We start from the raw sequence: 19,742 nt of genomic DNA on the forward strand, positions 1-19,742 counted from the left end.
ACACACACACACACACAACCTTCCACTGCCATTATAAATGAGCAGAAAAGTGTAAAAGATGTTTGCTAACACCTTACAGGACTTAATTTAATAGGAATGTAATTAAAGCCTCTACGAGGAACTTTCTGTACTGGCAGTAAGACAAACCATTACACCCATTTACTCTATTTTTTATGTGACCCCATTACAAATCCAAACAGAAGCTATTGGCTCTGACTAAAAACAAGATAATAACCGTAACAAACAAGACATTACAGGTCCATGCCAGATAGCTTAATCAAACTCTGATCTGATCCAGGTTCAGTTTGATTCAGGTATTTACATGTGCCTCACCTCCGCTTTACAAATCTTCACACAGAGGATTAACACAAATCTGAACAGAAATGGACAGCTTGATTTAAACTAATCTTCCAAGCCCTGACAACAGGTCTGGAATTAGAACTAGCCCACAAAGAAATGCAGTCACTTTAAGCTGAAATTGAATATATTTTTTTAAGAGGGATTCTTTTACATAAAACCTGTATAGCAATGGGGCTAATGTCAAGCATATCCAGCATGACAACAGGCACTCCAATTGAAACAAACTCACCTAGCCAAATGTACCCCGCCTAATAACCTACTGAGTTGTGGAGCAGCACTGCAGAGAAACACTAAAATAGCACAAGCTCATGGCTGGAGGGGGAGGATTCAACAACACAGGCTCCTCTACAGAACACCACACAAAACAGAGCTTCCTCTTTAACACCAGGTTATTAATATCACAATTAGGAAACAATCACATTATGTGCACTGATAACAAGCTTCACAGAACACTGAACATAATAACTTTAAAATTAGGCTTAACTGACTGGCTTTCCCTTTGCACCTCTTCTGCACACTTTCCCCTAGTTTCTGGTTGCTAGAACACCAGCACTCTGTTCTCTGGTGTGCCAACTCTAGGTTAAAGTATTCAACACATGTAGACGGAGCGCTGAATGCATTAGGATTACTGTCTGCATACCAGCCTCTGTGCATATGTTTGTGGAATGGAGATCATGTTTGCAAAGACGGGAGGGTACTGCAGACCTGCCTGCTGTTACTCCTGAAAAATAACACCTTTTAAGAAACTTTGATGCATGGAAACAGGCTGGTATTTAGCAACCTTCATATTCAAACTTTTTGAGGAAAAGGGATGGCTGGACCAGGATGAAGAGAGGATTGGACAAGCGAAGGCTGAAAGACCTGGCAGCAAACCAATTTGATGGCATCTTGCCTGAAACCCGAGAATGAATTACGGCACCTAAATAATTTGCACCTTAGTGGCCTTAAGATATGCATTAAGTTTTTGCACCACGCCTTGTCATCGTGTCATGATCTTCACAGAGTGAGCTGTGGAAAGGCAGAAACTTGACACTGGGGATTGACTGTAACCCGTGACTTCCAAGGTTCTTGCAAGCCAACACTTGTGCACCATATTTAAACCCCCACCCACTCTCTGTCAATGGACCACTGCCCGGCTGTAAAGGACAGAGGGCAGGAGAGGGTCAAAGGCTTGAATGGAGTGGGGATCACCAGACCATATGTAGCCTTAGTGTCCATATAGGACACTACACTGTGGTTTGGCTGCTACAATCTCTGACAACTGCAGTCTCTACAGGTTTAGTATACTCCCAAACAAGCCCCTATGACCTTTTGCAGTTCAATAGATGTATAAAGTATTAAAACCACCAGTACCAACTTTGACAATCAGTGTTCGATTATTTCAAAAACACAAGGTTTTCTTCCCATTTCCAGAGAAGTTATGGACAAGGTTTCTGCTAGACAGCGACAATATGCAATTACCTACTCAACACAATCTCCTCAAACATGTCACGGGAGGTGGGCAATATAATGTCCAATGATATCATTATCGTCATAACTTCGAGTGCCATTGAGCATTACATGTAAAGCCAAAGGTTGTGTCCTTAGACATTGAGAGGTATATGTCTCTCCCAGGGGGGCTGTGTCTGGTATTCCTTATTGCATCAGGCATTTAGACATTCTGACACAAGAAGACCTGCTCTGATTACCAGACTGCTTTTCGGCATTTGAGGCCGCACACGTGCCATCGTGCTGTAATAATTTGCACTATACTATGGGCTTTGTTAGTGCATGCCAAAACAGTGGCCCGGTCTCAAAACAGTTCTTTTCAGAGTCTCATCTACCAAATTAACAGCAAATATTGCCGGCAGATGTTTGCTTTTTACATAAATGTAGGTATTAGCGCATTTGTTGGTCAATAAGTAACAAAAAAAATAGAAGTAGAGTACTGTACTGAGGAGAGAAGACATTGTGCTACTCTAAGAAGCATCTAATCTGAACCTCCAGTAGATATTCTATTGTGCCTTGATAATGTGACTTTGGCTTGGTTGGGTGAACCAACAAAGACAAAGACAAATGGCAGATTATGCATGTGAGGAATGGGATTGGGTAAGTAGACAAACTCAACAGAAATCAGTGACAGGACAAATGTATTGCTTGTGAACCAACAGACACTAAAACACTGGCAATTTCTGGGAAGTTTTGTGTTTGTATCTTTTTCCTTCTTTATACAATTACTTTTCACTTTTCGCATGTACAGAAAAGGGGAATCCCTCTGAAGCCTTCAAGTTGAATACCTTCATAATAACTATATGAAAGACTGTGGCCTTTAAGAACAGTTAAACACTTTTGAAATCAAACCTAGTTCATTGGAAGCATATTAAGGCCTTCATGCCCTCCTAGTATACCTCCTTACTGACAGGCTACTATATCAGCAGGCTATACTCCACAGCCTAAAACAAGGAGATGGCTGGGAAGAGGCCAGTCTGCAATCATGGCTTTTCATGCCATGATATGTAAGCAAAATAACTATTTTTTGAAAAGGAGCAGGCAGTTACAAGGTGCAAGTGAGAAAAGGGGTTCTTCTGAGGTGACTGCATGAGGTTAGCAGGCCTACTGCCCAGAAGAAAGGTATTACCTGACAAGTGGGTTAGTATTGCTGTCAAGACATGCTCAGCTAGATGATAAGCTTCAGCCACCCATTCGTCGATGGCTTCTACCTCTTTGGAATACGTGCTGTCGAACACACGATTGCTTTGGGAACATGGAGGATTAGAAACTGAGGTAAAGGAAGACTGCTGTATAGATGGTGCATTGGGGTTAGCTTTGTCCTCTTCAGGAACTTTCGTCTGGAGAGACGCTGCTTCGACCTCCTCGTCTTGACTGCTGCCCAGCTCTTTGAGAGCACTGATGGTAAGCTGTTCTTGTTCAAGATCCATCACCATGGTTGGAGGGGACTGGGAAGGAGGCAAACCAGTGTTGCCGAACTCATTCTTAGGTGGAACACCTTGGTGCATGTTGTCAGGTTCTTCATCCTGCCTCGATTTCAGGCACTCTCGCATGAACTCCACAAAGCTATCTGTAGGCTCAGAAACGGAGCTGTCAGGGTCAATGCTTTCTGGGCTGCTTGTTTCTTCATGTTGTTCTGCCTTAGTGTCATGCTGGATCTTTGAGACAATTTTCTGTCCTGGGAAGGAGTTTGCCACATTATCTGTAACAATGTCAGTGGTCATTTTCTTACAGGAATCTTGTTCACTGATACCAAGTGTTTCACTTTGGAAAGAGGAATATGGGTCTTGGGGATAATCTCTTTGAGATGGCTGAACTGGCTTGGGCGAGGCTTCATCATCACTTACTGAAGTGAAATCTTCCAGATTTAGACTGTCCTCTGGAACATCATTTTGTGCAGTGCTTGCATTCAGTGTCTCAACGTGGACTTGAGAAGGTTCTGAAAGAAACCGCTCCTTAGCATTGATTAGCCCTCTGTCTTCAATGTCATCAAAGGGAGAGGATGCATCATAATCATAATCAAATGATTGTCTGTCATATATATCATCTTGCATGAAGCTGGTTTTAGAAAGGGGAGCCGCCTCCATATAAGCTTCTTTTGCCGCCGTGTTGCTCTTTTCATCCACTTTGGATTGGGTGTAAGAAGACGGCTCCATGAACGCAAGATCTGTCTCGCAAGGTTTGACCGGGACATCTTGTGCTTCATCTGACCACTCGTCCTCATTGTCTGGAAAGTCCACTTCTTCATTTGTGACTATGGAAGGGGAGGTTTCATCATTTATTTTATTGGAAGTGGTCTGTGCTTTTTCAGATTGTGCTTGGGACAAATCACATGCCAAGTCAGTTTGATTGGGTAGGGCCTCAGGTTTTGATGCACATTCCTGATGGACTGTTTCAGGAAGAGATTTGAGTACCTTGTGTTTGGGAGAGTATTCAGCATCAGAGTCCACAGGTGAGGATGGAGGTGAGTAGCCTTCCATGAATTCAGTTTCTATGGGGCGGGTCTTGGTTGGTTCATGTTTACTGTCCTCTGGCTCTGGGGTTTTTGGAGCCTCCCTGACTGGGTCTTTTACAACCTCATAATCCTCATCTTCCTCTGCTTCAAGCTCCATCTCCTCATCACTGTAATTTGGCTCGTCAGTCTCAATAACATTGATCGTGGGAACCTGCATTAGCTTCCTCTCAGACTTTGGTGGAGGAGTCACGATTTCCTCAGTGGGAAGATTCGAAGCTGCAGAAGCAGGGGTAGTGGTAGGGTCATTTGAAACTGCTGAATCAGAAGACGAAGGAGGAACAGATGCAGGAACAGAGACACCATCTTCTATGACAGTATCATCTGAGTCTCCTGAGCTGTCCGCTTCACTTGCCTCTGTGGGCTCCAGATCTCCGGTCCAAGATGGCTTCTTGCCATCTGTCATATTCTGTTTAGCATCCGTGCCAACTGGTGGAGATGGGGAGCCAAAGCCTGCAGGAGGTGCAGGTGAAGCTGGAAGCACTGAATTGACATTCGATGGAGGCTGGACACCTGATTTGTCCTGCTGATCCCACATGTAGGCTGTTGGCAAAAAGCTGAGGTCAAACTCAGACTCCTCCTCGACACTTGTCTGCTTCTGTGTGTCACTGAGCTCATCCTTCAGTTTTTGAGTTTCAACAGGAGAATCCATGAAAGCATCAGGGACACCGGCAAAGGCAGCAGGAGCATCAGGTATAACTATGTCAGTCTTCTTCTCCTCCTCCTTTGATGTAACATTGTCTGAAGTCAAGCTGCCTTTAATTAAATCTACAGCATCAAAGTCTGGCACAGGAGGTAAATGAGCCTTCATCCACTCTTCTGTTTCTTCAAATTCATTCACTTGTCTTAAATCTCCAAGTACTTCAAAGGGAGATTCTGGTGACTCCTGATCAGCAGAACCTCCTTTTTTCTGGACAATTGGTGTAATTTTCTCAGTGGGAGATTTGGGGGTCTCAGTGGGAGATTTGGGGGTCTCAGTGGGAGATTTGGGGGTCTCAGTGGGAGATTTGGGGGTCTCAGTGGGAGACTTCTCATGGTGGCGGTCTCTGAAGTGAGAGAAACCTCCATCGCTTCTAAAATCAGGTTCCTTCTTTTTCGCGGCAAGAGCTTCCAGTGCCTTTATTCGCTCTGAAACAGGGGACGTCTTTATCGGCGAATCCGGTTGTCCATCTGGCGGCCCTGCTTCACTCCCGTAATTACCAGGGGTGAATGAGCCAGGTTGAGAAGGAAAGCGAAGGGACGTTGCTACACCTTCGCAGGGCTTGTCGGAGCCCAGGACCACTCTTTTGTCTGCATCACCATGCATGAAGACCGACAGTGATGGGGAAAAAGGAGGGGAGGTCATATAAATCACAGACACTGAACTCCCATGCACTACTATTACTATTATCATTATTATTAATATTATGATAATACAGCGAGGCCTTAATATTGCAGCCAAAGCGTTCATGCATTGCATCATGGAAATGTAAGGTAGATTCATATAATGGATAGGACCACTTTTTGCATGCTGCTCTTAAGTTCTCCACAAAGTTGCCATCAGGCAGCACTTAATATGGAACTTAAATGATCTGAATGCTCAAATGAAGCAGCAACAGAAATTAAATCTCACTGACTGACTTAAATCACCACATGGCTATGGTGACTGCATGTCAACTGCAATTCATATAGCAGGTGTATATGACTTGCTATACACTTGCAGGCTTGAAAGCAGGTTCTTTTTGATTGTGTTCATCTGTCTGCTTGTTTGTGAATAGTACACATTTTCTCAATAAAAACTGAAAGGGTATTTAATAAATCAGTCAATACATCGTTTGACAGGGTTTTGATTTGGAAACTGTTCTCTGTAGACATGTGCAGCTAAAATAATTATAGTGATAACCCAGGAAGTCAACTTAAACTTACAACGGTGTCAACCTTTGTCCTCAACTTGCAGTTTTCTAAGAAAGTGATTAGATGACTACTTCCTCCATACAAAAGTCTTAGTCACTGAATGTAAAAGGAAACAATTTTACATAAAGAAAAATAAATGTCTTAATATATGCAACTTCACCAGAGCTGTTAATGGGGACTACACAGCACACCTATAACTGAAGTAATAAAAAGGAATGAGATACAAAAACGCATCTCAAAAAACAAGCCAAAAGGTCAGAAAGATTAAAAAAAAAAAACTGCCTGTACTTCTTATTTTTTTTTGTATTGTATATTATAATGCATTAAATATTTTCTGCAAAATAAAAGGTTGATGTTGCTGCAAAATCACCATTGATCTTTAATTAAAGATGCCATGCTCATAATGTCCTTCTGCCATCTACACTTTACCAGTAGCCTTCCTGCAATGGCTTTCTGCCATTGCAAAACAAATGGCTATAAATATTTTCCAGTTAGTTCACTATAAATTGAATGAGTGCCATTGTGACAATGCCAGATAAATGAAATAAAAAACAGTCTTGGTTGATAGACTGAGTAAACATCTCCCGAGGGCATCTGTGGTCTTCAACAGCAAAACAGAATGCAACACACCTATTACCTACTCAAGCTACATACCAACTAGAGAAAATTTTGCTAGTAATTGTCCAAGTGCACATTGTTCCCCAGCAGTACTTTGAACAAAAGCAGCAGCCTGAAACCACTTTCAGTTTTAAGAAATGGATTGTCAGTAAAATTCACACTTCTGTCCCTCTTTGTTGACCTAAAAGAAAAATAATTTATGAAAAACAACAACAGCTCTATCTATAAAATGCAAATTACAGTATTTTTTGTCAACAATGTCTCAAACCCTAAAGAATTCTATTCATTGTTGTGGTCAGTTACATGGTACATGATTAGTATTTGTTAACTGCCTATTATAACATCAAAATTATATAATAAAATGGTGAAAAATATGCCAAGAGTTAGATAATACCGCTATCCTTACACAGTTAATCGGGTCATTTAAACACCACCATTTCCTCAGCCACGCAGCTAAGGAGGTTTTTACAGTCACTATGATGGCGTGCCCCCCTCCCTCCCAAGCCAGGTGGCCCCCCTAGCTATCCTGGAGGCCACAGAGTTCCAAAGATGTTCTAGGCAACTGTTCCGACAATCACATGATCCCTTTCATCTCCCATGTCATTTTAAACACCCAACATCAAGCTGTCATGACAGGGAATTGGCAGCTATTTTTGGAAATTAACATCAGCTGCCCAGCTCAACCTGTGCACGCAAACCTCTACTTGCTAATGAATCACTAGTTTTGTATACTTAATGCAAGTTCCAAATTTGTCAAGTGAACCTTGCCATGCTAGCTGTGTTGTTGGCATGACCCCACCCCTCCCACTGTGTCGACACAGACTTTTCCACTGATGCCCAACTGACTGGTCCACTTTGTCTTGGAAAGGACTGCCACCTCCCCTGCACCACAATACAATGCCTTGTTCAAACTAGGCCACATGAATGGACTTTCCATCTCGCCAACAGCGTTGTAGTCCTTTGGCTCTGTACTAGTAAACAAATTCCAAAACAGCTAGCGCTCAGAGGATACATCCATGGATGTCAGACACGGCCAGGTCTACTAGACTTCCAGAGGGACTATAACTCAGGAGTGGCTTTATGAACGTGGTTAAGATAAAACTGTCAACAACTTGGCTTTGTAATAGGCCACTAGTTATGTACCATCTGCCCAATTGGCCCCAGTGGCCTTCCACGTCTCATTTATGTAATCTGCTTTCTGCAGTAGGGTGATTATGTACATGGCCTGGGTATGACAATCATCTGTTCTTATCATCTTATGTAAAATACATAAACACAAGTGTGTACCTTCATTCATCAATTTTGACAATTTACCTCGTAACCCCAGGTATTGATTTACTGATCACTGTAATGCATAAGCCAAGTCAGATATCCTTGCTGAGAAGCAGTAAGAGTTCAAATTCCACTGGGTGCAGTCCTGTCATTCCTCACTTAGAGTGAATAGGTTGGATGCTTGTGACATAAGTGTGTAACGGTAACGTGTAACTCATGATATCATCTATCCCAATCTATGTCTATTCTAACAAACACTGCTTTCACCGTGTTGGCTACCATTTGTTCACACACTGATTTAACAAAATCACAGCAGAAAAAGAATCTGAAAATAAAAAAGCAAAACTGTTTAAAGAAAACCTATTTTTTAAATGCTTAAGCTTGGATGTGAGACATGCACAAAGCCTACAAAGCCATAAGCAGGTAGTGGGGGTGGGGGTCGAGTGAGCAGCCACAGGCAATGGCAGGCCCAGGACTGGCGTGGAATGAGTATCCAGTGCCACTCATTCCTCTGGAGGCCCGGGTTGCTACTGGGGGGGGGGGGGGTGGCTCGGATACTAGGGCAGCAGGAAGGTAGGACCACCCTCCCGGGACACCAACCTGATCCATTTTTAGGTTTCTGCTCTTGCGCACACAATGTGAACTTGAACTTCTCTGCTTTCTTAAAATAAGGTGGCAATCTTGGGATTATCTTGAACCTACAGTGAGTGCTGCTGACCTAAATAATGCTTGCTAGCAGGCGGTAAAGACTGAAATGGATCAGATTGCTAGCAGAGGCGAGGTTTTACAGGACTAATTTTTGATGTCTGTAAAAAATTCTGGAGATGGGAGAGAACAAGCAGCATAAGCAGCAATACCTGTGTAAGCTCTCCTGGTTGAGCTACTGCTGCTCAGACTATGTCTATGCACAGATAAATTTCCTGCAGCACTAACAATAAACTAACAATGAAACCTGTCAATAGGTCAAGATGGCTATTTATGGCACGAGCTAGAAAGGTTTCATCTCAAGTTGCAGTGGGGGATGGGGGTGGAAGAGAAAATTACCAATGCCATATGTCATTGAAAACAGGAGCCGCTGTGCTGCCCGGCTAACTTACAATTAGTGTGGCAACTGACGGTCAGCAGCGTTGGAAACAGATGGAACAGCATGGCACGGTTTGTAGGAAGAGGGGCAGGTAAAGACCTCGAGCTGGGAGAGGACCCGGGGTTAGGGCTGTACGTAGGTTAGTACGTTGTTTTTTTTTTCCTTTTCTTTGCAGGTTTGTTCTATTTTTTTTGGACTCTTAGTGGTGAGCGGAAGAGGGGCACTAGAAAAGAAGGGATGAAGTAGAGCGGTACAGCAGCAGGCCAGCGAGAGAGTACCGGACAGAGAGAGAGAGAGAGCAGGCGAGCAGCGTAAGAGAACCATACACTTGCCTTGAGGAGACTGAATGAGAGATACAGGCGAAGAGGAAAGAAAGGAATCTGAAAAAAATAAAGGACAGAAGAATGATCATCCTAGAAGAAGTAGTAAAGAACTCCTACCCTGTGCACCCATTCAAATAATGGCATTCAAATCAAGATTGAACTTATCCAGCCTTAACAACTCTACATACTATACACAAACCTTAAAATAGAGACCAGAAAATGTTAACAGAGATGCCCCATGAATACGCTCTCATTGCTTACTTCAGTAAACCTACGATAACTTTAACACATGCACTTATATTTGCTATGCAGGCAAGACCAAGAAATTTTACTTAAGCAGAAAAAGCACTTCTCATTTTGCTTTAGTGTTGCCATGAGCAAACAGAAGTGCTTCCCACAAATAAGCTACAACCACTATTTCTTCTTTAGTACTTCTCACATACATGTTGCTTCAATGGAAACCAGCAGGACACAAAGATTAGAGTTGTTCTGATACCAGTACCGGAAATGCCTCGGTTACTGCCTAAAATGATGGATCGGATATTGGTGAGCATGTGTCTGTGCACCAATCTGATGTCATGTAATTTATTAGCCCATTTTTACCCCCCAGGATGGCAAAGAGAAGGCCCGCTCCCTACTCTTTTTTAAAAATATCTTTTTGGGACTTTTTTGCCTTTATTTTGATAGAACAGCTCAAGGTAGACAGGAATGGGGTAGAGAAAGATGTGACGACACGCAGCAAAGGGCCACAGGCTGGAATCGAACCTGACCTGCACATGGGGCGCCAGTTCCACCAGGTGAGCTACCAGGACGCCACAAACAACCCTACTGTGACTCATATTGGCTTAGTGTAATATTCTCACCACAACCCTAACCAATCTAAGCAACCGCCAAAAAGGTAATGGGTAATTGCCAATCAGAGTCAGAGTAGGCGTGTCATGTGCACTGTGCATTGGCTTCTACTGTTCTAGAACAACAAAGAAGAGTTGATTTCTAGTAGCTAGCTAAACTTTTGCATTTTACTTTACTAAAAAAAAGCTATTCATTCGGTGTATGCATTTGTATTGGAACAGTTCTAAAATAAAGGATAAAAAGGGTATCGGAATATCTCTAACAAAGACTTAATGTACACTATATGGCTTGTTTTAAAAATTGTTTGGTCTAGGCCCCTTAGTTGAGGGTAAGCTTAACACTCCAGCATACAATGATATTTTACAGTTCTTCCAACAGTTCTTCCAATCGGGTTTCAATGTGACAATGCCACTCTGCACAAAGCCAACTTCATACAAGATTAGTTTCCCAGTTTGGTGTGGAAGAAATTGTCTGGCCTGCACAAAGCCCTGCCCTCAACCCCACCCGACACCTTTGGGATGAAATGGAACTCCAACTGTGAGCCAGATTTTTACCCAAAACAAATATAAGACCTCACTATTGCTAAGAACCAGAAGAGAAGAGGCTGGGCCATCAATTTCCACCTACTTCTGGGCAACCATTTCTACTTCATGCTCTAGGACATTACACCTTGCACTGGGAATATAGCCTCCATCAAGGTAAAGAAGTTTTTAGAGTTCACAAATAACTCTGCTTTGTCATCAGGCGGGCTGGTGAAGCCAGGAGAGACGTATCTTGAGTCATGGATAAGGACTGAAGATATGTGAGAGTTTCAGGTTTACTAAGGGAGGTGTGGCATCTCACTTCAGCTCAAATGAAGTTTAGACAGGCTGGGCAGGTTGGGGTTAGTGTGTCCTTGTGGGGCAGCATTCCTTCTCTCAGATTCATGCTATTCATTCTGCTATCCTCTTAACACACCACACCTTCACTTTTTTATCACAATAACAGCTCTTGATCTTACTTGTGTTCCCACATTTGTCAGAGATGTACTGTATATAGTGTATAGTTGTATAATTAAAACATGCATATATGTCTTGGTTCAACAAATCCATGACATCAGATCATTTGAAGGATGCATCTTAGAATCAAAAACTGTTTCACCATTGACAAATTTTCATGTGCATTACCTCATATCTATATTACAAGTTAGATCACAACAATAACAGAATACAGTATGTAAGTATGGGAATAGATCTGACTAGACTGTGATGCTATAGAAATAAAACAAACCAACATACAGATCTAAAGAGGACTGCACAACTTGAATACAATCCAATACAAATATATGAATGATAACTTATAATAGATTAGAGATCAGTGTGGACTATGCAGCCAGTCCAGAGAGGAATATAAAGGAGCTGTTTAATCAGTCTGCTTTACTAAACATTTTTTGGGGGGCAAACAAACTGAAAAAACAACATCTGTCATATTATCACCTTATAAAGTTGCTTCGATGAACACATTAGCGAACGGTTTCATATTTACAATTCCAGAAGACAATGGAGCAATGTTAGCTTACCAGTGGTGTTGTGTTTTTTGCCAATGTACAAGGCCAATATTTATTCTCCTTTAAGCGCTGGTTTCTACCAATTTCTGAGAAAAATATCTGGCTCCACTTTATTCCACTAGCTGCCCACTCCGTCCATCGTCTGATTGATGCTGGACAGCAGGGCGTGTAGTCACTTTACCAGAGCTGCCTGTAGCTGCTGGAAATAAGGCTGAGGAGATCAGAGTTTGTGTGCCATACCAAAACAATGAGCTAAAAGAGGCTGAAATACCTCCATAGAGCTGAGGGTGTTTGTATGTGAAAGGAGACACTTATAGTGTCAAACCCAGACACAGTCATTGGATCCCTCGTTGATATATCAAATATTAACATATTTTAATTAATTAAATATTTTTTCCATTTTAAAAATTTGAGACAACTAGCGGTGTAAAATCATATTGCAATTATTTTTAAATGTAACCCTCTTCTCTTGCTGTAGTTAGCCCTGACTCTAAACATAGACGCTAAATTTGAGCTGTATATTAGTTTGTAATGCCATATTTTCCACACTTTTACAAAAAAGGTAAGATCCCAACTAAAAAGCCTTAAACTTACCTTGATTCTTTATTACAAGGATTTCATGTTAGCCATCTCTTAAGCTAAGATATACATAGCAAGAGCAAAATTATATTCATTAATGGGGCATGTCCAATTATAGAAATTATCATTTTTGGTGTCTGGGACCAAGGTTAGACTGTGTTGGAAGTCAGCACTGTGCCCTCATGGTTCTTATGCTCATCTCTTAGTGGAAGTGACGGTTTTACTAGGTGGGTCTGCTGCAATGCCTGCCATCCCTGCCCTGGTGCTCAAGCTATCCTGTGCTCTCCACCCCTGAGGGCTATCTGATTGCCTCTGTGACCTCAGTGATATGGTCCACTCCGGCAGGGAGTGGAGGGAGGAGGGCTGCCTTGGCAGGACGAGTGCAGAAAGAAAGGGGGAGAGAGAGGGGGGAGGTGGAAAGAACTCTGTGTTCCTTTAAGCTTTGCGTGTGAGCTTCACTTTCAAGTGGTTTGCAATTAGCACCTGTCTTGATCAATGAATCAAAAGAACGTTTAATTCACTGAAATATGAGTTGGTTAACAATGTTGATGATAATCATGAGGTCAAAAAAAGAAAAAAAGAAAAAAGAAATTCATACCCCTACATGTAACCTATTCTTTCTGGTCAGACTACAGGTTCATGGAGGGAATGTGTTATCTATTAGTATAGTTGTGTATCACTGCTTTGGGAGACTACTAACTAGGGATGGGCAGGAGTACTCAGTTTGTATGTCAGTATTCATTCAGTGTATAGAGTACTCAAATATATAATAAAACAATGATAAAACACTAGTATAACTAATCAAATTGCACTTATTTTCTTACAGAAAGAAAATTAACTGTTCTGCTATATGGGCTAAGGTTACTGCATCTGCAACTACACCGCTAGATGTCACTAAATCCTGCACAGTAGCAGGAAATACTTAAATGCCCATCCCTACTACTATGTTAACTCGTCGAAAATGATATAGAAACCAATACCAAAACAGAGGAAAAGAACATAAGTCTCTAGTTTTCTGGTTTTCTGAGTTTGATGCCTCCAGCAGTATAAAGGTTAGTCTGCTCACATCAGAACATTCCTGAGCACAGAGACAGCTGGAGCACTAAACAAGGAACTACAGTGATCAAACAGTGAGCTGAGGATTGCTGTTAAGTGCATCTGAGTGCTGAAACAATCAGTGTCAAGTTTAAAGTACTTTTCACATAAAAACACTGTAAACCATTTTCGATTGTGAGATTGCACAAAGGCAGGAGTAAATAGTTTGACTCCAAAGCTAACTTCCCCTGAAAATCTGATGCAATGTAGTATGAGAAATGAGGTCCTCATTTTGAAGTGTGCCACTTCCTTTGTGACTAGTGTCACTCATCAGTGTGCGAGTCAAGTGGAATGGGCTCAGCTTCAGACAGAAGCTGGAGAGGAGGGCCAGGCCATCTGGTAGCTGTGACGATTGCAGGCTGAAAGATAAACCTGGGGTAGATTACTATGGCAAATACAACAAACAAATACAGGCTGGGCGGTATGGACAAAAGCACATATCAAGATATCTCTAACAGAATATATCTGTAATGTGGCAATATCTGAGGGGTATATAGAGGGGTGCTTAGACTTTGGCTGTTGTTTTAAGCTATCTTTGTTACAAATCATCACTTCCTGTAGATGTTTCAAATTTAAGGCCTACCAGGAAAGGGACGGATGCCATGCAAGGTGTGCTATAATGTGAAACATATGTTCATTAAGTGTTGAGTTTTATTGGTAGCTTAACTGTGATTTAAAAAAAAGCAAAGAAGTGACTCCAAACAATTGACCCTTACTAAGCCCCACTCCTTTCTGCTTTGTCCTCCAATAACAATAATTCAGCAAGCCTCAGATTGTTTGGAGTCACTTTTTTAAAAATCACAGTCACAATCACAACAAAAAAACTCAACACTTCTTGAACATATGTTTCACATTAAAACCTGCCATGACTTACATGGCACCCACCCCTTTCCTGGTAAATTTGCAACATTAACAGGAAGAGTTCAATTACTGAATGAAAAATATAAATACCTATAAAACAGGAGAAAATGTGGCTTTAAGACATGTTTCTGATATGAGCCTGTTTTCAATTAAGGCCTGGTTGTCCTTGCAGCTAGTAAATAAGAATATTTTTTATATAATCATATTTCACCACTTCTTCACTTCCTGCCTGTAACAGTCATTTTACTAATACATTATTACGCCTTCATCCTGTGATTACATCACAGAGTGTTCAAATCAGCACAGTGGAATTTTTAAACCTGTCTGCCTAAACACAAAGACTTAGATTAATCACATAACAAATAAATCATTAGCTATCCATTTCACAAAAAACCTTCTTTTTGTTGATTTATAAAGTGACCAACTCCAACAAATATGCTAGGGTTACAAGTATTTGACTACATCTGCAAACATTGTCTTTGAATGTGATGTGGATGCAGAGTTGGGCTCAAAGTCCAGAATTTGAGGTGACTCAGCAGTGCTGTAGTGGGTAAACTGATAGAAATGATTGCAGCAGCTCTCATGCCGTTGTGCGTGAATGTCATATACTCCTATACATATTTATTTATTAGTAATGTTGTTGTTTTTTTGGTTTGGGGTCTAAATCATTATTGCTAAGTAATCACCAATCAATATTCAGCACAGATCTAGCTAGTGCTCTGTGTTTCATAAACCTCTGTCTGGCTGGCACTCTTCCTTCACCTCGCCTGTCTACCCCCGCTTCTCTCTCTCTCTCTCTCTAAAGTGCATTCACTGTGAAAATGGAAATGGAGTTCCAAGTGCAAACATTAGCATTCAGACAGGTAGCCTAGATCAATGTCTTGCTGTCTTGCAAATGAACAGCCTGATTGAGCTCATCAAGCCTCAAGCATTGGATAACAATAACTAGTGTTGGGCATGTGTATGGTTTATTGGGTTAATTTTACTAACTGATAAACGAGCAACCATCATTTATGGTTTGCAACCTGTAGTCCTGTTGTTTTGGGAGGATGACGTCAAATTTTGAAGTGTCATACCACACAGTTTCTCTTACCAACAGTCGAGTTTCAAACCAACTACGCACCCAGATTTATGTAGGCGATCTGAGTGCAATAATTACAGCATAGATCAGTATTTGCTCTTATTGTCAAGAATATTATTATCGCAGAAATATCCCTGAAATAGCATATTATTTTAGGGCCGTATCGCCAACTGCTAGGACATACTATGACAAACTGTGCCGTATAATGCTCAGTGAGTTTCATTTGACTTAAACTTGGTGAGTGAATGGTGAGTGAACCTTATTTTGTATTTAAAAAGGCAGGTAAGCAGCGTTTTCCATCCCCACTACAGCCCTAGTAATGACTAACATTTGTGGACGGCAATGCCTTTTATCTACCATGGAATGTTAAAAACCCAAACATGGTCAGAAAACTATTCACTTTCACAGCCATGTTTTATGAGTATTTGCCTCAGGAATTATAGTTCCGGCAGACAGAATTGGCTCTAACAGAAGCTCTACAGCTGTGTGAGCCACCTCTGAATTTAAAAATATACTATAATGCATGTTTAGTGAATAAACCCCAAGCTATACACAACTCCCAGCATCAGATATTATTAGGCACCTAAATTAGCAGCTCATGGCTGAGACAAAGTGGAGCCACCCATAGTTGTCGACTAATAGACTATAATTACAAAAGATCAGAATTTAGTCACAAGTTTTTAATCATATTGTACATCACATGATCGTAAACATGGTAAGAATCATGATGCTAAATGCTTTCTGAAGTGGTTGACATTTCTACAAATCCTTTGTATAATTTTTGCCTTCCTCTTCCTCAGTGATAACAACTTCAAGAAGACCAAATTGAGCCTCAGCCAGGCGACATGTGCCACACCCTGCTACATCCAGTTGACCATCAACCATATGTGCTAGAATTCTTTAAAGCCTACAATCCTTTTGATTAACAGAACATGGCTTTGAAGGGTTTTCAAATGGCGCGTATGTAGTGGCCGATTGGAGTTCAAATCAGACAGCTTAACACAAACATACACTGCCTGATGGTGAAGCTGCCACTCCCTCATGCACAATAATAACCTGCCCATAAGGCCCTGGGCAACAACACTGTTCCTTTGTTTAAATTAGGCTCATCTAGACTGTGAAAGCTAAAAATGTGAAAAAACTACAAACGTGGAGGCGGTAACAGTTATTATTCAGATATGAATGACAGTAGTGATGCTCTTCAGGCATGATATTTTGTTCTGTGACTGTTAAACATTATCAAGACACAGACACAAAAAGGGCAATACGCCTTTAAGAGGTCCTTCCTTCACTGGCAGTTGCCCAGTAACAATGCAACTGCAGTGCAGAGCATCGCAACATTTGCGCTGATAACGCTTTGTCACCCCAAACGTGCATGTAAAAAACCTGACATTTAAACTTTATTTACTTATCAACAAACATACGCACCTCGTAAAGCATTATGTAAGACTACATTAACAGCCATTAGGATACCTATTTAAATTCGGCTAACACCAAATACACTAAGCAGTGGGTATGTGGATGATTTTTTTTAATTTAGCCCAGCCATTCACGCAATTTCCTTTTCATATAATAACGTTGCTCTTTAGCAAGCAGCGTCAACCCGTGTGTCGCTGCTTAGCTGATCATTCGGCTGTCCGAATAAAGCCACTGTTAGATTCAATGTCTTATCTCATGCTCCACAACATTAGCTACAGCCTATCAGCAAGGTGATTTAAAAGTGACAGATTCATAAAGGGCTGTTTGTGTAAAGTTATCGCCATGAGACAGCGCTGCGAGCCAGGGGCAGGCCAAAGCAGCACGGGGTGTGATTGGTAACGTTAGCCCGGATATGTTCACTACCACAGGTGTTTGGCATTATAACTGAAACAACCGCGTAACGTTACAGGCCAACAACAGACTAAATAAAAGGGGTTTCAATATGACAATAGCTAACTTATTGTTCTAAATTTAATTATTGCGTTATAAATTTAACCAATAAATTCATTAATATGCCTGTAAAGAAACATTTGACAGATTTGATTGTAATTAACGGCACATTAACATTTAGCTAGCTAACGTAATGTTAAGCCATTTCTTACCGGACAGCTTTGATTCTTTGGCAGCAGAATTTTGTCCATCGGCAAGCCCTTGCGACGATGATATCTGGGCGGACTGAGTCATTGGATCCATTTTTACGGTAGTTTCAAAACAGCTGCACAAAGGCGGTGAAATAAACGTCTGTCGTCTCGAAGTGTCCTTTTGAAGGCGTATACGTCGTCTGACTTTCCTTAAATTTCCCCCAAGAGCGGGACTCAGATCCGCACCTTAACGCACCGTCCGAGCACTGAGCGATAAGCGGAGATGGAGGGGAACAAGGCGGACTATGGAGGAGGGGAAAAATATGTCGGGTTGAGAGGCGTTCACTGTCTCCTCTTCAAGCTCCTACATCTCAGCTCCGAGCTGATAAATAGGACATGTCTCTGCGTTCAAGTATAATAAAATAAAACCATATGTTTTGTAATTAATTGGTCCTCCATGCTCCTGTTTTTGAAAATATGTCCCGGCAACTCTTATACCAGTAAAGTCCAACTGTACTAGACGGACTTTGTAATTAGGTTGTAGAGTACATAAACGTTATTGAAATATTCGACAGCTTGTGAAGGCAGCAAGAGGAATATTCCTAAACACAGACAGCACGTTATACCTGCTCTAAACAAAAGTGGCTTCTTGTATTTTGTATATTGGCTGATATATCATTGGGAGGTTATGTTGTATGAATTATTATTATTATTATTATTATTATTATTATAAATTATACCAAAATATTTCTACTAAACAAATTTGGTATAGTTTGAATGCATGCTGGTGTGTTTGAGCTGGTAACAAAACCAGCCACACTGATACAATTATTTGAATGATGAATTAAAGATGCGCTGACTTCACAGCTACAGTACAATTTTATACAATTCTAAACAGTGTGGTTTGCTCTGCAGCCTGTTTTCCATTATGTAATGGTTACCTTTGTTCCATTTTGTAGCAATAAGTCACACAATGGCATCATGCTGCCCTCTACTGGGGTGCAGAGCCATTAAGATATATAAATATAACATTCTTTATATAGTTCAACATATATAATGTTTGGGATATTATACATTTGTATACATAATATTATATTAAGATTAAATATTTGATATTTTCAAAACATATATAACAAATATCAAACATTTTATCTTAATGGCTCTGATAAATAGAAAATCGAAAACACGATCAGCACTTAGGTGGTTGAATGAGTACTGACCTTGTGATCGATTTTAATGCTGACATCCTTCAAGAGTCTGACACCATTTTTTATTCGTAACATAAGACGTGAAACCTAAAGTGACAACCGTCAACGACTAACAAAAAAACAAAACAAAAAAAAAACAAACATACTATCTTTTAACCTCCTGTCGCTTTCCATGTTGCTACTTTTCCTCAGTGCTGAGAAGCTACTGTATATAATGTGGATCTGTCTGTGTGTGATTCATTCTATGTTTCTACTGGGTGATAGCCATAATATTTAGAAAGCCTGTGTGTAAAAAGGAAAATAAATCAAAAGTCCATATTATGTTAAAAAAAAAAAAATCAGGTTCTCAATCTCATTATAATGACTGAATGAAAGAAAGATAATGCGGATGCGGAGATTGCGCTCCAATAATCCACATATGTGCACAGCCACAGCCAGTTAGCTCCAGGAGATGTTAGCCTTAAAAATGACACAGTCATATAATAAAAACTATATATACGTATAAACTTTTTTGTTAAAGCAGCTAGCAAAAAACACAAAGTTTACACCAATACAGTAACCAAAACAACCCTACCACTCAACCTCTAGACTCATCCTAACTAATCCTAAATGAGAGAGATGCAGCGAGACAGGAAAATGAACGTCAAACATTTTGATACAATTCTGTCATTTAATGTTCATTTAAGTGACCAGGGTGAAAAATGAGGAACGCTTCACGAATTTGCGTGTCATCCTTGCGCAGGGGCCATCAAACTGTTGCTTAGGCGCACACGGCTATATATATATAGATTGACATATTAAAAGCTAACATTATCTTGGTTAAAGAGCCTGTCGCTGTTATTTAGTACTTTGAATTATTAATTAAGGTAATGAAACACAATCACATCCTAACGTGTATTGATATATTTAG

The 19,742-nt window shown here is 40.8% G+C and overlaps 1 protein-coding gene across 2 annotated transcripts in view; it reads right to left on the bottom strand.

Annotated features, from left to right (window-relative positions):
* rtn3 (reticulon 3) overlaps window positions 1-17,934 on the bottom strand; it is a 34,239-nt gene extending 16,305 nt beyond the window's left edge. The window contains exons 1-2 of one of the 2 annotated variants that reach the window (XM_035675341.1): window positions 17,646-17,932; window positions 9,560-9,607 (exon numbers count right to left, since the gene is read on the bottom strand). In XM_035675341.1, the coding sequence (XP_035531234.1) occupies window positions 9,560-9,607; window positions 17,646-17,736 (139 nt within the window). In that variant the 5' untranslated portion in view covers window positions 17,737-17,932. Of the gene's footprint in view, window positions 1-9,559; window positions 9,608-17,645 lie in introns of both variants that reach the window. The other variant, XM_035675342.1, reaches the window with a different exon arrangement.
* Window positions 17,935-19,742: the final 1,808 nt, after the last annotated feature.

Source organism: Morone saxatilis, unplaced genomic scaffold (assembly GCF_004916995.1).
Source record: "Morone saxatilis isolate NCDOM2014 unplaced genomic scaffold, NCSU_SB_2.0 Contig4, whole genome shotgun sequence".
NCBI lineage: Eukaryota > Metazoa > Chordata > Actinopteri > Moronidae > Morone > Morone saxatilis.